We start from the raw sequence: 18060 nt of genomic DNA on the forward strand, positions 1-18060 counted from the left end.
TGTGCACAGGCAACCTGCAACCAATATGACGTTGGCTGTCACATCTGTTGTGGTCCATGCCAGGTTAAAAGGGCATTTCATGGAAAGGCATCAAGCATACAGTAAAGATATGTAAAAAGCGTCACCATCACCGGGGCCACCTTCCTCAGGTCTCAGAGGATTTATAACAGCATGCCTTTGTTTTTACTGATTTCTATATTGTACTAGTTTACTGTTGACGCTGTAACAAATTTCCACAAACAGAAAGGGCTTAAAATCTTCAGATTTATTCTTATATCTCTGAAATTAAAAACAAAAACCAGCCTCTCTGGGCTGAGGGTGGGGTGTGTGCAGGGTGATCTTGAAAGGAAACTCTCTGGCCTTGTCTTTTTCAGCTTCTATTGGGTGTTTGTACTCCCTGAATTATGGCTCTTTTCTGTTTTTAAAGTGCATTGCTTCAGCTCCTGCTCTCTGGTCATGCTACCAATTCCTCTGACTCTGACCCTGTCTCCTCCCTCTTCTGAGGCGTCTTGTGATTACAAAGGGTCATCAGGATACTCCAGGTTCACCTCTCCATCCAAAGATTCTTAACTACACCTTCAGTGACATATATGAAATACGACTGTCAGAGGGCTCTGCAATCAGGACATGGACATATTTTGGGGGGACATTATGTAGCCTGTGACATATATAAAATTATTTAAATAAAATTTCACTGTTAACTATATGCAGAATACACCAATGGGATTAATATACTTATATTGTCATGGTACCTATGATATACAACAAACTCCAGAGAAAGCTTTATCACATTAGAACACAGATTACTTTTTTACATCCCAGTCCTATTTTCCCACACTCAAACACATTCTCTTGAAAAATAAGGAGGCAGGAAGGAGGGAAATAATAATAGTAAGGACATAAAAGTTTCAGGAGAGGGTGGTGGTGGAATTCAATATAAATGTTGTCCTTTGCAATTTACGAATATCACACATGCACACGTGCACACACACAAATGTTACATGTAATATTACAACACCTTATTCTTCTGACTTTTTTTTCTTTTTTTTCTCTTTTTTTCTTTTTTTCGGAGCTGGGGACCGAACCCAGGGCCTTGCGCTTCCTAGGTAAGCGCTCTACCACTGAGCTAAATCCCCAGCCCCATTCTTCTGACTTTTAAAAAAGACTTGATTCTCTTTCTCTCTCTCTCTCTCTCTCTCTCTCTCTCTCTCTCTCTCTCTCTCTCTCTCTCTCTGTGTGTGTGTGTGTGTGTGTGTGTGTGAAGTGCTTGAGGAAGCTAGAAGAGATGTTGGTTCCCCTGGAGCTATAGTTAAAAGGCTGTTGTGAGCTGCCCTACTGGGCACTGTGAATTAAACTCCTATTCTCTGCAAGAGCCACCTCCTCAGCCCCTGTTCTGATTTTTAAAATTCTGCAAATATCGTTATTAGATCAATAAAGGTATTCATTGGGACCTAGTCTTAATCACATGAGTGCAGAGAGGACACTGTAGGAGCAAGCAGTGGCCAGGCAGGTGCCTGGTTACCTCTCCGCTTACTGCCTGGTGCCACAGAGACAAACACTTACCACAGAAGGGGTTCAGTGATACCCAGGGCACCAGGTTTTAATAAGCTTATATGGCTGTGATAAAATACAAGAGGTAAATACCTTAAAGGGAGAAAGCCATATTTTGGCTCACGGTTCATAAAATCTAAGCTACCGGTCAGTTGGCTCTATTGCTTCTTGAGCTTGGGGTGGCATGGCTCAGGGTGAACTGCACAAAGCAGAGAAAATCTGCTTACCTCAGGATAGCTGGGAGCCCAGGGAAAAGAAGAGGTTAGGACTCTTCAAGGTCACATCCCAGTGACCCACTTCCACCCCCTAGGCCATGACTCCTAAAGGTGGGAGTGCCCCCTCCAATATCGCCTTCTATTGGAGGCCAAGATCTTAGCAGAAGGCACTGGAAGAACATTTGAGATCTGAACCAGAACGGCTTTGAAGGGTCAGGTTCAGTTTGCAAAGTGGTAAGGCCCCAGGGAAGGGTCAGTGTGTCTGGGGAACAGTCGGTATGTCTACACAGTGACTGGGAAGGAGAGAGGGATAGGCTCCAAAGAGATCTGTGTGCCTTGCTATGAGTCCGAACTCCTTACAAGTTGCCCTGAGAAAGGAGCACATAGGAACAATATCCGTTGTGAAGGTAACCAGAGCAGCACTACAGCAGGCTCCAGGGAAGGAGGGGGAGTGGGAGGGAGCCTGATGATGCAAGGAACTGGTAAGATGCAGGATTCCCAGCCCAGCGCAGCCATGGGAAATCCAGGAAAGGACCAGAAGGTGAGTCTGAGAAATGCTGCTCTTTTGCTGTTGTTGAGACAAGGTCCTGCTGTGCAGTTTGGGCTAGTTGCAAATCTCGAAGGCTGGGATTTCTGCACGAATGCCGGGATTTCTGCATGTACTAGGACGCCTGGCAAGGAAGGCTGATTTGGTGGATCACAAGCTATGAGATGAGATAACACTTTCCTGCCCAACTTGCTTTCGGTTATGGTGTTTTATCACAGGATAGAAACCCTAACTGAGAAATGCAGTATACGGTAAGGCAGTGCTGCAATCCACCCTGTGACGTCAACCTTAATACAGCTGTTAAAACTGCAGTGATCGTTACAAGTCACTGTAAACACTATCAATGATCTGGGGACTTACAAAACAAAAATGCCACGAAAGCCCAAAAGGTAATTGTTTTCAAGTTTTTTTGCTAAAACCATGTTCTGACGGATCCAAGGAGTTGAGTATTTAAAAAATATCATCTGATATAAAAAATATCATCTGATATAAATCTCTCGTTGATCTTCACACATAGTTTAACAATCTTACACTGGTAGTTAAAATCTGGTTCCAAGTTTGATTTTCACGGGACACCCAGAAGAGTAATCCTGGCCATGCACAAACATTCAAACATTTAACTACAAAGTATTAACCACCTTAGAATAGTCCCTGTTTCCCCTTAATTGTAAGGAATTGGTGACCGAATCATTTAGCTACAACATATTTACCACCTTAGAATATTCCTGCTTTCCCACTAATTGATTGATGGAACCTTTAAAGATTCCTTTTTAAATCAAAACAAAAATAAAACAAACTTCAGAAGGGATTGATAACCGAATCATGTTGTATTTGGGTCACCCCAAAATGATGCTGCCACGAAAAACTGCTGACTCTGCTGTAATGACTGCAAAGGCAGAAGAAAGAATTCTGACACCATTTCTGCTAACCCTAGTCACTATGCCCAGGATGGATAGCATCTTTTTGAAGTATTTGTGCCTCGAAACTTTCACCTTATTTTCTCTTACATCACCGGCTAACAGGAAAGCAAGCTGCCATGTTGTAAACCTCCCCAAGAACCAGAGCGTGAGGCCAAGATCTCTGGCCACTGCCTGGCAAGACTCCTCCGTGACTATGGGGGACACTGAGTGTGATTGCCAGCCCCAGCAGAGTATTGCTTAAACTGTACAGAGCACTCACTGACTGATAGGCCCACCGTGACTTTCTGGGGCCTTGTGCCTAAGCCACCCTCATTAGCTGTGCTTGGATCCCTGCACCTCAGAAACTGTGAGACAGGAGATGTCCATTGCTATCTTAAGCTGATAAATTTTAGGCTTTCTTCTTATGCACTAATTGTTAGCACAGACTTATGTGTACAGGCAAATGACTAAGAGTCAAAAATAGATTAACATCTATCTCTAGGTTGTAGGGTTATGGGGACGACTCCCTGCTTTAAACGATGTTGGCCAATGTTTTTCTTATATTCAGGAGACAAAAAAGACCACAGAACCAAGATAGATCCTAGACTCTTCAAAAAAACTGAAAGGATAAATATTAGGAGAAGAAATTTTAGCTTCCAAGACCTTTAAAAATTCCTTTTTAAATGAAAACAAAACAAACTTCGGAAGGGTTGCTCAGGGGCTCCTGCTTACCCAGCTTCTGGTCAAACCGCCATGCTGCCACATAGGCGTTGTGCCTCAGACTGCTCTGAGTGGCCAAGGGCACAGTGACATAGATGGGTCCATCCACCAGCACCGGCGTCCCATTACCGCTGAGCAAGTGCACGCTGACGGCTGTGACAGGGGTCAAGTCATACCTGGTGCTGTTTCCTGAGAAAGAAGACATATGCTCATCACCTGCACAGAGGCCCTGGTCTGCAGAAATCCTTGAAGGAAAACAGTTACTACTGCCTCGTACTGAGCAGAGTCTCCAGTGTTCCGGAGGGCTTTGCTCATATCAGTAATCGTCACCCCCACATCGTCACGAGGCAGTTCAAACCCAGGGTTTACAAAGAAACAGGTTTGGCTGTGGCAGTAGCTGCCCAGAAGGCATATGCTAGTTAGGGGAGCTGCAGCAAAGTGTGCCTGTGTTACCCACTCCTTTCTGCTTTCCTTTCTCTCTTCCCCTTTCTCTCTTGACTTTTTTCTTCCCTCCCTCCCTCCCTCCCTCCCTCCCTCCCTCCCTCCCTCCCTTCCTTCCTTCCATTTAAAGGCAGCATCTCACCCCGTGGCCTGGAACTCATGACTACCATGCTTCAGTCTCTGCAGAAGCCACAGAAAAATTGGCTCACAAGGTAAGCTCTGTGCATATCGTAGGACACACCACCTATAGCATCTATTATACACACGCCAAGTCAGCGCCGTAAAAACATATTTTAGAGACTGTTTAAAACAGCAAATTTCATCAAGGATTGCTTCAAAATATTAACTAATTCTATCCTAAGTATAGCACTGAAACTTAGACGTGAGATAGGTGAGTGCTGTTTTAGTGCCATTGCTATTTTGGTCTGTCTAGAAGGACTTTGCTATGCCATCACCACTCTCCATTAGAGACCATTTATCTGAGTCAGTACTTTAATGACTGTATGTGGATAAATGAAAGAATGTATAGAGACGGGATATTTATACCCTTAAGCAGTCTGTTTCAGAAATTTCTTTAGCGAAATATGGTATCACACAAAATAAATTGTCATAACTTCACATCTTTGCCTTAATAGGATGAACTTCTTAGTGATAAAAATGACAAGGTACTTTACAAGGCAGGAAAACATAATATATATATATATATATATTATACTATATATACTTATATAGTACTGTTTGATTTATTTATTGCTGTGATTTCTGTCTATACTAACCTTATTCTTAGGCAAAAAGTCAGACTGTAAGTATATTTATGTAAAGTATAAGTACGTACGTACTAGATACTAACGTAACTATCTGAGCTCATGCCAACCTCCACTTGGGCTAAAAGTAAACACTCAGAGCAAATCTAGTGAATGTGACAGTTTTGACAATGACTTAACAGCCGAGTCCCCCGTGGGGTAATTCCTAAACAACAATGACCGCTGTATCTCTGTCACTTTCTTCATGATAGCCAAGGCCTGTTAAAAGAGTTCCTCAAAAGGTGAAAGTTGGAATCACAGATTCAAGGTCAGGAATCCTTTAGTTTAGAAACCATTTTACTTTGGCCAGAATTTACCACGCTGGGCTGGGAAATGCACTGTGGGCTGAGACATTCACAGCCAAATGGTGCCAGGAGGGCAAAGTCAGGCTTCCCATGTGCTGCCCCTGGTCACGCTGGAACCTGTCAACCAGACAGGATTTAAACGCCAGAGTCATCAGGTGACCTACTGGATGCTGTATAGACACTGCAGGCATAAGGTTTCCAAGCAGGACACGCTGCTTTGTTTTGTTAAGGCCCATGCAGGAGGTTGGTAGAAGCCTCCTGTAAACAGGCAGGCAGAAAGTTCTAGAAAGGCACCTCCACTCTTCTTTCTCAGTGTTCACACATTCTCTTTCCTCGTCATCTTGCATTTCCCCCATCTAGGCAGGTGGGTTTCTAGAACCAGATGCCCCTGCTAAGTTACGTCCCTCCTACCTCATCTTCACGACTCAGAGGGAGGGCAGGTAAGGTACCTGCTTATGTGTATGGCCATAAACATCCTCACCTGCACAAGTTCAGAAGTATGCTCTACAAAGATAAGCGGATTAACCACAAGCAGTGTGCTTCAGCTTCCTGTCCTTACACACGACTTTTAAAGAGCTCCAGCCGAGATGGACATGGCGCTGGGTGCACACTTGTACCCAGTACCTGGTCAGGTGAGCCAGGGCTGCTGATATAAGGCCAGCTGGCTTACATAGTGGGAGCGTGAAGAGAGAAAAAGGAAAAGGGAAGTAGACAGAGGAAGGAAGGAGGAAAGGGAGAAGGAGGAGAAGGGAAGAGGGAGGACATAGGAGGGAGGAGCCCTAGCTCCTACGACATGTAGGTCTCACCTGTGCTTTCTGGAGGCTTGCTATTCTTTTGTGCCCCATGAAATGCCCACTCCTACTCTCCCGCATCCCCACCTACTGTCCTGCTTTCTTCACCTTGGGTGGATTCAGACATAGATTATTTCTCTTCCACACTTTGCTACGTGATTCCCGTCGTGTGCAAGGTGCTGAGTTCTGTCTGTAGCTACTCCCTCCTGCTCTACCTCGGTGTTACCTGGCCCTCGGTGTGCAAGCAAAGTCAGGTGTCAGGCCACCCGGTGGAGGAGGGACAAGCACTTGGTGGAGGAGGGATGGTGTCCACTCGGGATTCTGATCAACTGTTTATAGCAACAGGAGTTCTACTCAGCCCCCCTTGGAGTCTCTTTGTCCTCATGTTTTAGTACCGAGCTGAAACATGCTCTCTCAAGTTTAAAAGTTAGGTGCCAGGGGCTGGAGAGATGGCTCAGTGGTTAAGAGCACTGACTGCTCTTCCAGAGGCCATGAGCTCAAATCCCAGCAACCACATGGTGGCTCACAACCATCTGTAATGGAATCTGATGCCCTCTTCTGGTGTCTGAATATATATATAATGTGCTCACACATATAAAATAAATAAATCTTAAAAAAAGTTAGATGCCACCATAACTCTATGCAAATACTTTAAAAAGCATTCTGGATGAAAATGGTCATCATAGGCCAACTTTTCTGGGGGTCGCACAAATTCTGTACCTTAGACATTCTGCCCTTTCTGTCCCCTGGAGTGGCTGGTGGGGGTTATTCCATTGAGACTCATGGGAATGGTGTGGAGTTTTGTGCCTTCTGGGGACCAGGAGAAGGTGGGGATTCTAGGCAGCAGAGAATTGTTGGCCTGTGTGTGAGACAGAAAGTGAATACAGGGCAAAAGAAGGCCTGTCACAAACTCTGAGGCCAGCAGCCACCCGCTGTGCCCCAGGTTGCTGTGCTCCATGGAGCCCAGGCTCCAATGCCTCTGAATACATATGGATGCACCACTGGCTGGCTCCCTTTCCTAGTAGGTCTTGGGGAGTTTGATCCTCTCAGGCAACTAATCAATTACGTCACTGGAAGAGCAGTTCAATGTCACCTTCCAACCTCTCTCTTCCCTCTGAAACAGGCTGATTTTAAAATAAAACACGCGTCCGAAAAAAAATCAATAGTCGTGTGCTTTCAGGCTCCGCATTTCCTGGTCCTCTCGGGTTTCATAATTTATGCAAGCGTTACTGGAAGAGGGGCAGAGGGCTTGAGTGAGCTCGGGAGAGCAAGGCCAAGGCCGGTCCTCTTTGCTGTGCTCCTGACTGTGCTTCCTTTCATCAGGAAAGGTGGATGGAGCCTACGAGGACCTCAGACTAGAACTCTCCCGGCTCCTCGATTGACATTTCCCCCAAGAAACGTTGCTGTAGATGATCACCACACATCTTACGATGGCGAGTGAATGGTATAGAATCACATGGTCGGCCCTCAATTTAAAGGCAAAACGTCACCAGGTACCTTCACCTCCAACTAGAAATTTACTCGCAAGTTACAGAAATGGATGGGACGTTGGAGGTGCACGAGCTTTTCAGATTCACTGGTTTATCTGAAGTCTTGGAAAGTTATGAAAATTCTAATCAGAGCGTCCCCAGGAAGTATAATAATATACCCACTTTATCTATCGTGGCTGCTTTTCAACTTTATGCGGTGGCCAAAGCCTGAAAGGTAATAAGAGGAGCAGGAGAGAGAGAGAGAGAGAGAGAGAGAGAGAGAGAGAGAGAGAGAGAGAGAGAGAGAGAGAGGAGAGAGAAGAGACACAGAGAGAGACAGAGAGAGAGACAGAGAGAGAGAGACAGAGAGAGGAGAGAGAGAGAGAGACGGAGAGATGGACTGACTGAGAATCCTGAGACCTCTCCTACAGCAGGTGGAGGTCTGAGGACCATGCTGTCACCCAGGAGGAGGAAGGTTCAGGCTTTGGTCTTTCTCTGATAAGGAACTGTCACTTTCCTTCTGGCTGGTGGCTTTTGGTTTCTCTGATCTTGTAACTTCTATGTCTTGTCAGAGTAGCCGTGATGACTGAGCTGACTCGGTGATTTTTCAGAAGACTCCAAGCCACCTTCAAAGCCTGGCCCCTCTCGGGCTGTCCACAGGGAGCATCCTTTGGAGACCACCCCAAATCCCCTTAGAGCAAGGGGCAGAACATCTGACAGCAAAGGAGATGTGAAAGGTGACGGCCACAGCCGGAAGTGACAATGTGCACACCTCAGTGCTCTGTCTCTAGTGGAGCCAAGGGATGTCACTTGCTCATCTCTAGATGTCACTGGAACCAACCCCTCTCATCGCAGCACAGGGTGACTGAGAGGGTGGGGCTGCTGGGGCGTCTTTTACTGCACAACTTGGTGAGATGCTGTGGCACCCATCACACACTCTGGAGGGAAGCAGACTAGGTAAGGCAGAGATCAGAGGAGCACAAACCCTGTCACTGATCTCTTGCTTTGAAAAAAAATGATAATTTCAATTGAACTGAAATACTTAGGCCAACAAAGCAAAGCCCAGAGAAGGTTCTCCATGCCCCTGGCAACCGCTGGAGGGATCAAAGAAGCCAGTTTGCAAAGATGACATTGTATATTGGCGCAGGCAGAAGGCCTCCGTAAGCTGGGAAGAGGTAACAATATGAAGTCACCAGAACCTGTGAGGTCAAGACCCGGCCCCCTCCACGCTCAATGTGACCACCTCTTGCCACAGCCAAAACACACAGAGAAAGACTAAACTCCAGAAGGCCCTCCCAGAAAGAGGAGAGACTCCAGTTACCTGTCCCGTTTCCATCCAATCCTCGCAGATACGGGAAACTGTCTACTTCTGACGGGGAGCTGGCCGCAGTGAGGAAGGCTGTCAGGGCACTGTAGCTGGTGTTCTCTGGCAACCTCAAGGCCCTTCTCTGGAAATGAACTCGAGGCTGTGGCCGGGCACCTGTAGGAATCAACTTCTGAGTTACCTCCCGGGGGAAGGCGTTTCCATTTCTGAAGATGCCAAGCCAGGAAAGGCCCTGACATTCCTCCCCCACCCCTACGCCTGCCCACGAGGCGTGCCGTCCCTCGTTCATCCAGGACACAGGGACGTGACAACATGCTATTATGGGACGGGGAATAATAGCCCATTGTCACATCTGTTTTGACACAGGATGTTAGTTAGGCTTTGAACAAAAAGGCTTTTCCCAAGTTCCACTTGCAACCAGTCTTTTCCACTGGGCGGCATTTGGCTATGGATGGGGCAACCTTTTGGAAGAGTCCGGGCAAATGAAGCAAGGCAACAATTAGTCTCTTCAGACAAGCAATGCAAGAGGTAAGCTTCGATATGGCTACAAACCCATCCCCCAACTTCCTGGAAAAATCTTGCTGAATGGCACAGAGCAAACGGAAGCTGGACAGGGGCTGTGATATGCAGTCCTGGGAGGGCAGGCATGCAGACAGTAGCCCCCCCAGGACAGACAGCTTTCTTCCTGTGGAAGCTGCTGTGTGACACTGCCTTTGTTCCTCTGAAATGCTTCCCACCGGAGACAGATGATGTTGTGCGAACACTGGAGTGGCCCAGCCCGCTGCCTTGCGATGTCACCTAACACGTTACCATTCTTCAGGACCCCAAAGGCTGAACCTACTTTTACCTAATGTGGTGGTGACAGTAGCCAGACATGAAGGTGAGAAGTAATTTTGCACAAACCAGGCAAAGACGTCCTTAAAATTAAAATCATGTATCTGCAGCTTGAGTTGACCTTGTTCTGTGCTGAGCAAAGGGCTTCTTCTACCTCTCCCTGCAATACACAGAGGTCCTAGAATACCAGCCCCACCCAGAGACGAGTTCTTTAAACAAATTCCAGGGTGCCCTTTAACTCTGGAGGGAGTGTGACAGCCTCTGTGCTACGGGAGTGCCAGAGCTCAAAGAACTGACACAACCAAGAATGTCTTCCTACAGTAAGGCCATGGTGGCCAAAGGGCTTATGGCCATTATGTGGGGCTGGCTTTCTGGGCCACACTTGGCTGTATATAGCTGATATGGTAAATCATCACCATAGTCCTTCTATCTGCTCAAAGCCACCAATCGACTACCCTCCCCAAAGGGCCAGTGAAACAGGTTCAGTCCCAAAGCCCAGGGAGCCAGGACTCAAAGTCTCAGCTACCTCACTGTGGTCACCCTGTAGATACATCGACCAGGCTAATGGCCGGTTATGCATGCCCTGTCTCCATGGATCCCCTTACATTTTTATCTCTTACCTCCTCTGATCTCGGCTGTCTCTTTAGTTCTCACTGAATCTGGATCCCTCGAGAACTCTTCTGATGCCATGGGCTGCCTGCTCTCACCCTTTTGCCCATTTGGCTGCACAGGCCGCCTGCCTCTTTTGCTCTCCATTTCCATGGAGCCCTCTAAGGTGAAATGTCAAAGCCTCCCTTTTCCTCTTTTCCTCATCTCGACTACGTACGCAGGATAATTTTCTCCAGGAAGGGCCAACACAGCTGCCGATGTTCAGGGAACGTGTCGCCATGCAGACGCCTAGTCCTCACAAACAAGAAGATCAAAGAACCCAGCTAACGTGAGGGAAAGTCTGGCATATCTATACGTGACAGGGCCAAGCCGGGGCCAGACAGCATGAGAGTAAAGCGAGAAGGCGGAGGCAAGACCGGCTATCCAAGCACAGAGCGGGATATGTGTCCCTCCTGGTCTCTGAGTAACTCTGGAGAAATGGGAAGGTTGAGACTTGCCTGCGGGCTCCTCTGACAGTGAGGAACAGGAAGTGACTCAGATAGGGGACGGAGGCTGCTGAAAGGCAGGAGGACATTCACACAACCCAGGACATACATCCTACAAGGACTTAGGGAATCTGCCCTAGGAACCAGAGAACCACCAAGCAAAGCTCAGGGGCTTTGCACCCTCATTAAGATCCACTCGACTCATCCATTCTCATCTCTGAGACAGACATGTACACTCCCTTGGATGGGAGAGCCGTGTCTCTTGTGTCTCTCCCGCTGCCCCATCACGCTGCCTCTCTTTCCTTCCTTCCTTTGTACGGGAGAACTTGGGAACTCACCAACATCCAGGGCCATCTGTGGTGGGAAGAAAGTGGGGACACGTAGGATTTCGATGGGTCAGGCTTGGGAAGAACAGGAAGTGGCAGGTCCAGCTGAACTGACACCTGCTGTGACTGGCAAGACACAGATGCCATCTGCTGAGGGACCCACACAGCCTCAAGGACAAGTACAGGCAAGTACCCGCAAGAAGACATCTGCGGACTCTAAGGGTATATATAGGCCATGCTAGGCCATGGGGTAAACAAGGTCTAAATGAGCATGTGTGGGCCTGGGCAAGAAGCTGTGCTCTTCAGCCTGCCTTTAGAGTTGCTTCATGTGTTGTCTGGGAGCGGGAACAGAGTGACCAGCTTGCCTGTCATCAGTGGCTGCTTCTCAGTTCATCAGTAGCTGCTTGGAATGTCCTCTCCTTGCAGACTTAAGGTCCCATCCTCCCTTTCCAAAAGAATATACCCCAATATACTGACAACAGCAGACCGCCTGCCTTTTCTTTCTGCGATGCTAAATCTATTCCCCACTTCTATTCTTTTCATCCAAGTTCAAACCAAGCCCCTCTCCTAAATTCTGCTTCCTTGCGTATGCCGTGATGCGCCCGCCTTTACCAACTGTCTGTGACTTTGTCAACAATCTCTGTCTGCTGGCGTTTCCTCCTTCAGCAATAAGCACACTCACGTCTTCCCTACCTAGAAAAGAGTCACGATCAAGTATGACTTTCTCTCTGTTCTCCCCACCTGTGAATGCCTGTCTTCTTCCATTTGGTCTTCACAGACATGGCGGTCACCCACACCACGAGATGCCAAGGTCCACCGTGTAATCTGCAACCCCATGAGCACCTCCTCTCAGCCTTCACCCCTCCTGACCTCTTCACAATGGGCCGCAGTGTTCGCCAGCCTCACCCATGAGGAGTCTCGTCTTTCTTCGCATTCATCCTTGGTCTCTGGTTCTCTCCAGACTCTGCTTCTCATGCAAACCCCTTCCTTCTCCTCCGCCTCTAGATGAAACAACGCCCAAAGGCTGCTGCCTACTGCTTCGGCAGTTTCCCCCCACTCCTCTTAGAGATCCCTCTTTAGATCCACAGTCCTTTCTAGTCAGCGCATGTTGCCTGAGTCCCACCCTGGCATTCCCCCTTCTTCTAGATAGTTTTACCCAGACACCTTCTAAGACCAGCATGCTCTCTCTCTCTCCTTTAATGAGCCATATTCTTTCTAGCGCCCAGTTTCAATCCAGACCAATGTCACTTTCCTTTCTAACGTCTTACAGAGTCACTCAAGTGCCACAACTGTCTAGTGCTCCTTTGTTAACATTTCCTCCCTTCTGACCCCACACTACAGACCTACAAACCACCTTTTGCCTCAGCAGTCTCCCAGCCAGCCCTCTGCTTCACTCCTAACCTCCATTTCAGCCAAGGACACACTGACTGCTCAAAGATGCCATTCTGACCACTCGCATTCCTGACTCAGGAGACATCAGTCTCCACCACTTAGCAAATCGTCATGACAACATTAAAATGAAGTGGACCAACATTGACTCAAAACTACTACTCAGATCTTACAACTGAGAGGTGCAAATCAATGAGTGCTTCAGAACTTATAAACGACAAGCATGTTGAGAAGAAGGAATTCCACCCCGTCCTTCTGGGCAACAGAATTAAAACCCAGAGAGGTTAAGCAGTTTGGTCAACATCAGTGTGCTTGGGAAATATAGAACAACTTTTACACTTGGCATCTCTTTCTATCACAACATGTCCATCTCAAAATAGGTGCTCTGTTTATGTGTATGTGAGCCAAGGAGGAGGCGTGCCATGGGCATGGTGTCTACAGTATGGATTTGGCCATGCTTGTCCTGTGTCTGACTTCCCCTTGTCTCTGTATCACTCGAATGCACCTCAATGTCTACCCACTCTGCATAACCTCCCATCTGAAGTTTTAAGCTGTGCTCTTTTCTTATGGTCTTCAATCTCGCCATGCCTTGTATTATACGGATGTGAATGTTGTACCTCTCAGTCTGAGGCGCAAGGAGAAAAAGGCTTCTCGCCATATATCTGCTACTCAGTAATACCCATGGAACAGAACATGGTGAGTCACGTCTGGCAACTGGCTATGACTTCAATAACTCTGTGACTTAACTGACACTAGATTAGGACCATTAACGTGTTGGGGCCGTAAACACTTTGCTGGGTGGCTGCCATGGGGATATTAACACATTGACTAGCAGTCCTGATTTCTACCCATCGAATACCAGTACCAGTCACCAAGATGTGACAATCCCAATGGCCCCAGGCACTGCTAAGTGTCCCAGGGTATGTGAAGTTACCACAGTAGAGAACATCTTGTTTTATATTCTATGAATCTTCATGACTTAAGCAATTCATACGAAGAGTCTTATATGGAGTCTTACATCATAGTGGACACATGATACATAAAGAGGAAAAAGACAAAACCCTTGTATTCCTGAAACTCAAGAGGAAGATGGGGGCAGAGAGCGAAATGGCTTGATTATACAATGTCATGCATCCTAGAATAAGGGGGGATGACAGTAATACAAGGTCAACTTATAATATCACACGAGTGACTTCCCTGGAAGAAAGTTCCCTAGGTGGCCCCCATCTGGAAGGCTGTGAAGAGGCAGAAGAGAGCAGACAGCAGATAGGAGAACGCAGAGATTCAAGATGGCCTATCACACAGGGCGATACTGAGGAAGAGAATGTCAGCCAAGGAGGGGACTTGCCATGGGCGTGGCAGCTCAAAACCTTTGGCCTGAGTTGGCCTGCGGGTGATGGATGTCCAGGGGCATCGAGGAATTCAGGACAAGCCTGTTGCACAGAGGCTCAAGTGAGGGATACAGAGAAAGGCAGTGACACTGGGGCTCAACACGGAAGCAGGGCTAAAGCTGAAACCACTTTCTGACTAGAAAGGAAACAGGGAGGTAAGACCCCCATGACAGAAGCTGAGGAGAAATGAACAGCTCCTCCTTTTCCTCTCAGTCCTCAGCCTTCTCCACAAAGCCACAGCAACACTCAGGGCACAACAACTTGCCTCACTTATAAGAGGCAAGGTCTGTTGACGGCTCATGACAATTTCACTGAAGTATGTATTTATTGTGTAGCATATGTTTGCTGATATACGCTCTGACCACCCTGATGGGAATTATTATTATTTTTGTTTTTTGTGTATAGGGTTAGAATTTACATAAATGCCATCTAGAGTATCTACAGCAAAGACAAGTGGATGGCATTTTTTTATTTTTTTAGAAAAGCTCCCATTAATGTATTTTATTTGGATATAATCATGTGAAACCTTCAACTGACATTTCACACACATGTCTGGGAATAATGGCCTCCTTACTCTTTCGTCCCTGGTATCTGTCTCTCTTAGTGACCTTTATTCCGTCCAGGCTTTTCTCAGTGTAGCATCATGTGACCTTGCGTGTAGTTGGTAGGACAAGGTTTTCTAAGTGAACCGTCAGCAAGCTTTGGGACCTTCCCAGGATGGCTGGGTACATCACAGGGTCCGAGCAACATGTTCCTAGGCAACCTCCTTATAGTGCTGTATTTCTGAGCAGGCAGTAATTTATAGCCACTGAAAAATGGCATAAGCAACCAAGCGTGACCAGCCAGAGGACAAAACACTTTATGTGTCGCCCATAAACTCAGTATCATACTGGTTTTGCAAAATGGGGCTAATTTAGCAAATGATGGCCAGGATTCCTATTCACTCAACCACATATGGCCTTCCTTCCAGGAGGGAAAGAGCTTTGAACAGAATAAAATGGTGCCTTCCATGACTGCCCTGCCTCAACTTCGCTGAGATAAGAAACAGTGTAATTGGATCTTCCAAGTTCACGGAGGAGTTAGAAAATTAACCAGGATTCTGTAACGTTAGGAAGCTGCTATGGGCATGAGACTATGCAAAGGAAGGAATGATTCCTAGGTGGCTTCTGATTGGATGCCAGAGGCAGGGGCGGATATATACTGATCAATTAATTATAACAAAGCTATCTGAATGTATTTCAATACCCACTTCTCATGTGCTCACACGTGTGTGTGTGTGTGTGTGTGAGAGAGAGAGAGAGAGAGATAGTGTGTGTGTGTGTGTGTGTGAGAGAGAGAGAGAGAGAGAGAGTGTGTGTGTGTGTGTGTGTGAACTGTACCCTCTGCCCTAATTCACTTGAAGAACAGAAAGCAAGCATGAAGAAACTATCTACATAGGAAGCACAAAGCGAAGATGGGTTTTGATTATCCATTTGTTTACTTAATTATTCAACGGTTCCTTGGGTACCTGTCAAGAAGCAGGCAAGAAACAAAGATGATGACACAAGTTAGCTGGTGAGGGAAGGTACACATTTAGTTAACTGCCCCACACACCGTGGTCTGTAGCCTCGTGGCACTGTTTTGGGGGGTTAGGGACCCTTTAAGGGGCTGGGTGTACCTGTAGGAAGTGGGTTAGGACTTTAGAGTTATACCCAGTGTGCTCTGCTCTTAGGAGAGACAGGAAGGCCTGGAGAACTTGGTGAGCAGCCTGTCCCTGCTGTGAATGAAGAGTTTAAAGACAGTGTGGACACTGGCGTGGGATATCCCAGGAGGAAGGAGCAAAACCAACTGAATTGGTCTATTAACGCAGTCTACGCAGATGGCCTCTCAGCAGACAGACGGCTAGAGGCTGCATCGCAGCGGCCTATGAGATAGCATCGTGAGGAGTGAGACAGACGGCAATCAGGAAGGGGAGGGACCAGAGCTTGGCCCCTCAGTCAGGAAGACTGAATCAGCAGTTCAGTGTGTGACAGACACAGGGTGGGGGGAGGGGGAGGAAACACTCAAGGCCCCGTGAACACAGACAGGTAGCATGTGCACAGCAGGAGAGCACACATGTGCAGGCACCGGGACTGGGATTGTGAGGTGACTCAGCTGGGGAAACCAGGCTTCCCCTAACTGTTTTTGACTCATGGAGATCTGAGAGGGGAGCTGAAAGTCATACCAAACGCTGCATAGGGAGAAGGTGACTATTCCCAGATAGTGCATGACAGGGCTCTGGGGTTCTTCAGGGTCCTCCCCAGAGACACAAGACAAAAGAGCTGAGTGTCAAGGCTGGTGGGTGACAGTAAGGAGTGCAAGAGGCAGTCACAAGGAGCCTGGGCAACCATGACAGAATCCAGTGTGTCCACTTCTCTGCACCCTTCACACCGAGCCCTGGCTGCTGCGACATGCACAGGACAGAGGACAGTGAAGAGGAGACGCTCGCACGTTTTTTCCTTTAGCTTGAATAAAGGGAAACACTGGTTGGAAACCTACGACAGGTGGCTGTGAGGGAGATAAGACTGGCAGTGGCTGTGAGCGGCTAAAAGCTCGGCGTGGAGGACTTGTGGGTGCAGAGAACCTGCTTCAACGCCTCCTATACCAACCCTAGCCATGACCAGCAACAACTTCTGAATGACTGGAGCAGTCACCACACCAGAAGCTTAGGGCCAGGGAAACCATGCGGCCCTGAGAATGAAAAATTAGGATTTTATTGACAATGAGAAAACCATCGAAGACCCGAAGATGGCTGACACAATTGCTTTAATTTTTGTCTTATGAGGACCGTGCTGTAGGTTTGGGGGGAGCTGGAGCACATCATTAGTCAAAACCTTTTGCAGCATTCGGGGGGACACGGGAGTGCCACGGTGACAGTAAGGATGGTAAGGATGTTTAGCCTTACCACTACTGCATGTGTTCATGCCATCGATGGAGAGAGAAGTTCTAGTAAATTCTACTCACTCGAGAGAGAGCTCAGTGTGTATATGTTAGTAGGAGATGTTCAGTAGATATCCAAGGTGAGATGTGTAACATCAGCTGCTTCTGAGCCCCCACCTAGGAGGCTCAGCTCCCCCTGGAAACAGGGGACTGGAAGTAATTAATATCTAGAAGAAGCCGATGCCCAGGGCCTAGAAAATGGAAGTGGGGAGGGTTTGGGGGCCCAAAGAAGCTATCAGAGTTTCTTCGAAGAGTGACCAAGAGTCAAGAGAGAAAATTAAGGCGCTGAATCAAGGAGGTGAGGAGGGGCGGTTTGAAAATAGGTGACCAACTTGCTACCTCTGTTGACATGGTAGCATCAAGAGGATGAAGTAGTTATTGATGTCTCTGGGGTTGGGCAATATGGAGGCTGCAGGTGACGCTAGCTTTAGCGAAGCGAATGGAAGATGAACCGTAGGTATAGAGGCCATGGACTCAGCCCGTGGAGTGGTCAGGGAAGACTCGGGCCCAGCACTGGCGTGTCTTGTGAGAGAAGACACCCTAATCTGCACCTCTGTTTCTCTCCAAAACGCAAGTCGTCAGCGCCCCAGACATTTCCGTTTGACTTCAAATCAACCCTCTAAAATCAGTAGCTGGACTTTAAAGTCTTTACGTCTCCCTCCCCGCAGCTCCTGACGAACGAAGAAATAAATGAACGCGCCTCACTTTCTGACACCACAGAGATGGGGTGACTCAGAATGATGCGCATGGCATGGTATCGACATTAAAGAACAAAGCACACTGGTCCCTGCATATATGCTGGGCGCCCCGTGTGGCTACCAAAAACCCCAAGATGCTGCCACAGCCCTTGGGATGCAGACGTCGTAGAAAACGGCACAGCGGTTTTCGTACAGACCACAGATATACATAGCCTTTAAATCCTACCCAGTACCTTGGAAGTGCTATGTAAATACCGTTCTATTATCCCCGGAGGGAATACTGTCAGTAAAGGTCTGTACGTGTT

At 47.5% G+C, this 18060-nt stretch overlaps 1 protein-coding gene across 4 annotated transcripts in view; it reads right to left on the reverse strand.

Annotated features, from left to right (window-relative positions):
* Window positions 1–18060, reverse strand: part of Fam171a1 (family with sequence similarity 171, member A1) — a 123754-nt gene that overhangs the window by 28080 nt on the left and 77614 nt on the right. For all 4 annotated transcript variants that reach the window (XM_039096412.1, XM_039096410.1, XM_039096411.1 and 1 more), the window contains 2 exons: window positions 9063–9221; window positions 3945–4121 (listed from right to left, as the gene is read on the reverse strand). In XM_039096412.1, coding sequence (XP_038952340.1) covers window positions 3945–4121; window positions 9063–9221 — 336 coding nt within the window. The remainder of the gene's footprint in view (window positions 1–3944; window positions 4122–9062; window positions 9222–18060) is intronic.

The sequence above is a fragment of the Rattus norvegicus genome, chromosome 17, assembly GCF_036323735.1.
Source record: "Rattus norvegicus strain BN/NHsdMcwi chromosome 17, GRCr8, whole genome shotgun sequence".
Lineage (NCBI taxonomy): Eukaryota > Metazoa > Chordata > Mammalia > Rodentia > Muridae > Rattus > Rattus norvegicus.